Here is a 4,245-nt window from a genome sequence, read left to right on the forward strand (position 1 = left end):
TTCATAAGTTCAGGGACTTGAGAACGGAACAAAAGACGGAGGGATTCAACTGTCTTCCGAAAAGGGATACCGCTATGTTGAAGAGACAATTATCTCACTTGCAAACAATCAAACATACATCGTAATATTTTATACTTATAAATAAAACGAATTTTTTAAAGGTAAAATAGGAATGCAAAAATATTTATAGGTAAAATAGGAATGCAAAAATTATTATAAATATTATAGATAAGGTTGAAAATAATACTACTTTTCAAAAATTAAAATTAGGTTTAAGAAAGGCTCCCTCACTTTGTTTGCCTATATATATATATATAACCCTTCTCTTCCCTAATTTATTGCAAATATCACCACATTTGTGCATAAAAGAAACTCCATCCCTTAATAAACACTCGTTACCATCAAAATGCTGCGTTGTTTTCTTCTCTTTTCATTCCTAGGGATCACCCATGCCCAAAGCTTCCACACTTTCATGTCTTGCTCCCAAACCCCATATCCAGACCTCTGCTTCCATTTCATCAACCCGAATCACAACATACCCACCACCGACGTCCATCAATCTTATCACATCACTCGCTTTCGAAACTCGGCCATTCGAGCCACTTTGAACCAAGCCATGGTGGCCCATCACCACCTTCTCTCTGCCATGGATTTAGCTTCCTTTGACGATGACTACAGAGTGAAATCAGCTTTAATCGACTGTCTGGAACTCTACGAAGATTCAATCACCGAGCTCAATCGCTCGATGATGAACTCTATGGGGGCCCATTCAATTGACCACTTGACATTGCTAAGTGCTTCATTAGCGAATCATCAAACATGCCGAGATGGGTTTCGAGATTTTGGATTTTCTTCTCATTATTTGAATATCATTTTTCCGCATCAAATTTTGAGTAATTTCTCGAAATTGATCAGCAATTCTCTTGCCATCACCAAGATCGCTGCCGTGACAGCTACTACTTCTTCCACCCCTTATAGCCAGCGGATACTAGCTGGTTCGTTTCCCAAGTGGGTTTCTGGTGATGATAGGATGCTCCTCCGGGACACGACCGTGAAGCGCGCGGATATGGTGGTGGCCCAAGATGGGAGCGGCAATTTCAGAACGATATCGGAGGCGGTGGCCGCAGCGGCGGAGGTTAGGAAGGCAAGTGAAAGAAGGTTTGTTATATATGTAAAAGGTGGGATTTACAGAGAGAATGTTGTGATTAAGAAAACGTTGAAGAATGTTATGATGATTGGAGATGGGATGGGTGCGACGATCGTTACAGCCATGAAAAACGTCAAAGATGGATCAACCACTTTCAGATCAGCCACTTTTGGTTCGTAAATCCTTTTGTTTTGATCCTATTTTTATGTTAATTTTGCTTCCATGCATGCATGCAAATGGATCGACTAGTTATAGTTTCCAAAAGAATTGAATTTAAAATCTTCAATAGGCTTTGAGCTTACAATCAATTTGTTGTCTAAGAGTTTTAGAACCTTTAATTTGATCAAATACTTATTAAACATGTTCATAGCGCAAAAGTTGAAAGTTATGTTAAAAATCATTTTAAATTTTAAAAACCAAATTTGTAATTGAAAATATTTACGAATAAATGAAGCCAAAAAATATAATAACAGAAATAAAAAATTGCAACTCATGGACCAAATTGATTGAATTACCGACCAAGACATAATTCATCGGAAAAAATGTTGACGGCAATTTCAGCGGTGGTCGGCGAAGGGTTCATCGCCAAAGACATGACGTTCGAGAACAGAGCAGGACCAGAGAAGCACCAAGCTGTTGCCCTCCGAACTAACGCCGATCGCTCAATTTTCTATCGATGCAGCTTCAAAGGCTACCAAGACACTCTATACGCCCACTCCAACCGCCATTTCTTCCGTGAATGCCACATCTACGGAACCATCGACTTCATTTTCGGCGATGGCGCCTCTGTATTTCAAAATTGCAACATCTTCGTCAGAAAGCCGATGGAAAACCAGAAAAACACGGTGACGGCGCAGGCGAGGTCCGACCCGAATGAAAACACGGGGTTTGTGATACATAATTCCGTTGTCAGAGCGGCACCGGACCTGAAGGCGGTGGAGGGTGTGTACAAAACCTATTTGGGTAGGCCGTGGAAGGCGTATTCGAGGACGGTGGTAATGAGGAACGTTTTGGATGGGCTAATTGAACCGGCGGGGTGGCTTCCTTGGGGCGGAGATTTCGGTCTGAAGACGGTTTATTATGGGGAGTTTAAGAACAGCGGTGGCGGGGCAAGTACAATGAGGAGGGTGCAGTGGCCGGGGTACCATGTCATGAAGACTGAGGCGGAGGCCGAGAGATTTACAGTGGAAAGTTTCCTGGAAGGAGGAGGTTGGATTCCGGGCACCGGAGTGCCATTTGGAAATGGGGTATGATTATGAAATAGAAAAAAGTTGATGGTGGTATGGTGGTAGGAAATAAGGTCTATTTGGAAGTGAAAAATGGGATGGGGGAAAAAAGTTGGGCAGTGCAAAAAGATGTAAGAAAAATGTTGTTTGGATTTGTTTGGGGACAAAAAAGTTGGGTATATAGCTTAATAAATAGTTATCAATCAGGATTAGATCCTCATTTTGGTTTTCCTATTTTTCCTTCTTAGTTCTTAAAGCACAAGCAGTTGATAGATAACCCAAATAAAAGTGAGATAAAAGTATATATTTTGTTCAGCAAGCACAAGAAATAAAACGTTAATCCAATCAAACCCTAAACTGGTGAACAGACCAACAATATTAATATGGAACATAGGGTAAGCTTATACCAAAAGTGGGGAAAAAACCACATTAATTCATTCATATATATATATTATATATTCTATTACTTTGTCGAGCTTCATAAGAATGAAGCATCAAAGATTATTAAGACAATTAAAATCCAAAATTTATGTAGGCTAAAGTTTTCCCGCCAAACAAACACTCTGGAAGCACTTACAGTGATGTTTTAAGAGATCTTGCGCCACCGCAAGATAGCAACAATTATTTCTTCAAAATCATGGGTTATATCTAATTCGCTTAAGTAATGACGGTAGGAGCAGATCGGCCGGTAAATTCTTGCATTTTTGAGAGCTTAAGAGCAACTTCCACCTGAAACGACAAACTAATCGAGTCAATACAATTCGGATACCCTGTAAAAGGATTTTTCAAGTTTCTTCATCAAATTGGAGAGAGATCTAACCAGAGGAGCGAGAGCTTCCTGAGAATCTCTCCCAGTTTTTGATGGATCTTTCTCATATTGCTCAATGTAGAGCCGAATAGTTGCGCCTTCAGAGCCAGTTCCAGACAGGCGGAAGACCTGCAACCATGTAAAGAAGATTGATAATATATAAATTGTCATTTGTACTAAAACGTTCTCACACAATTTTAGGGATTCTCTGTTGAGAGTTCTGGAAAGGCGGGGGGAAAAGCATCCTGATTTACACACGTACACACACACAGATATATATATATATTACTGTGCAGGGATCTGGAAAAGCAGTTCAAGAACAATTAACTTACCAGTCGTGAACCGTCTTCAAACAAATATCGAATACCCTGATGCTTTGAGATGGAACCATCAACAGGATCTTTATACTCAAATTCATCACCATGGACAACCTTTGAAACATCTGAACGAACTCCTTTGATCATTCTGCATTGAATGCCAATATTTATGCATCAAAGAGTTTTAAATTACACCAAACGATAGTGGAAGAAAAATAAGAGTTCAGAACTCTTTGCTAACAACACCAAGATAAGTTAAATAAACAAGACTTTCAAATATAAACAAATAACAAACTGATACTATTAGCAAAAAAAACTTATCCAACGAGAAGACTCAGAAAATGCTGCAGTCTTAACCGAACTAAGCTATAATGGTAGAACACTCCTGTCTATGTGCAACTTACCCCTCTAGCGTTACACTTCATCCTAAACAAAGTTCAGTGTAAATATTCTCGCCAAGAGTCAGAATGTTCACTACCTAAGGGCTCACCACAAGGTTCAGTGAACGTTGTATTTTATGAATAAAATGAAATCGCTAAGGAACTGTATTTTGTAGGACCGCACTCTAAAAAACAGTATCTGGGTAACAGTTAAATGAGTGCCAACTGTACATAAGCTAGATAACTAGTTCATTTTCAAGACAATGAAAAACTGAACTAACACAAAAAAAAAAAAAAAAAAAAAAAAAAAAAAAAAAAAAAAAAAAAAAAAAAAAAAAAAAAAAAAAAAAAAAAAAAAAAAACAAAA

General features: G+C 38.7%; 2 protein-coding genes across 2 annotated transcripts in view; one reads left to right on the forward strand and one right to left on the reverse strand.

Moving 5' to 3' along the window:
- The first annotated feature begins 326 nt into the window (after positions 1-326).
- Positions 327-2,423, forward strand: LOC111472075 (pectinesterase). The gene is made up of 2 exons (XM_023117772.1): positions 327-1,319; positions 1,709-2,423. The coding sequence occupies exons 1-2, from the start codon at positions 407-409 to the stop codon at positions 2,398-2,400; spliced, it is 1,605 nt and encodes a 534-aa protein (XP_022973540.1). The 5' UTR covers positions 327-406; the 3' UTR covers positions 2,401-2,423.
- A 354-nt stretch (positions 2,424-2,777) lies between these two features.
- LOC111472098 (phosphoglucomutase, cytoplasmic) overlaps positions 2,778-4,245 on the reverse strand; it is an 8,971-nt gene continuing 7,503 nt past the window's right edge. Inside the window, exons 15-17 of the mRNA XM_023117792.1 lie at positions 3,514-3,663; positions 3,194-3,310; positions 2,778-3,102 (exon numbers count right to left, since the gene is read on the reverse strand). Of these exons, the coding sequence (XP_022973560.1) occupies positions 3,031-3,102; positions 3,194-3,310; positions 3,514-3,663 (339 nt within the window). The 3' untranslated portion in view covers positions 2,778-3,030. The remainder of the gene's footprint in view (positions 3,103-3,193; positions 3,311-3,513; positions 3,664-4,245) is intronic.

The sequence above is a fragment of the Cucurbita maxima genome, unplaced genomic scaffold (genome assembly GCF_002738345.1).
Source record: "Cucurbita maxima cultivar Rimu unplaced genomic scaffold, Cmax_1.0 Cma_Scf00064, whole genome shotgun sequence".
In the NCBI taxonomy this organism is placed as follows: domain Eukaryota; kingdom Viridiplantae; phylum Streptophyta; class Magnoliopsida; order Cucurbitales; family Cucurbitaceae; genus Cucurbita; species Cucurbita maxima.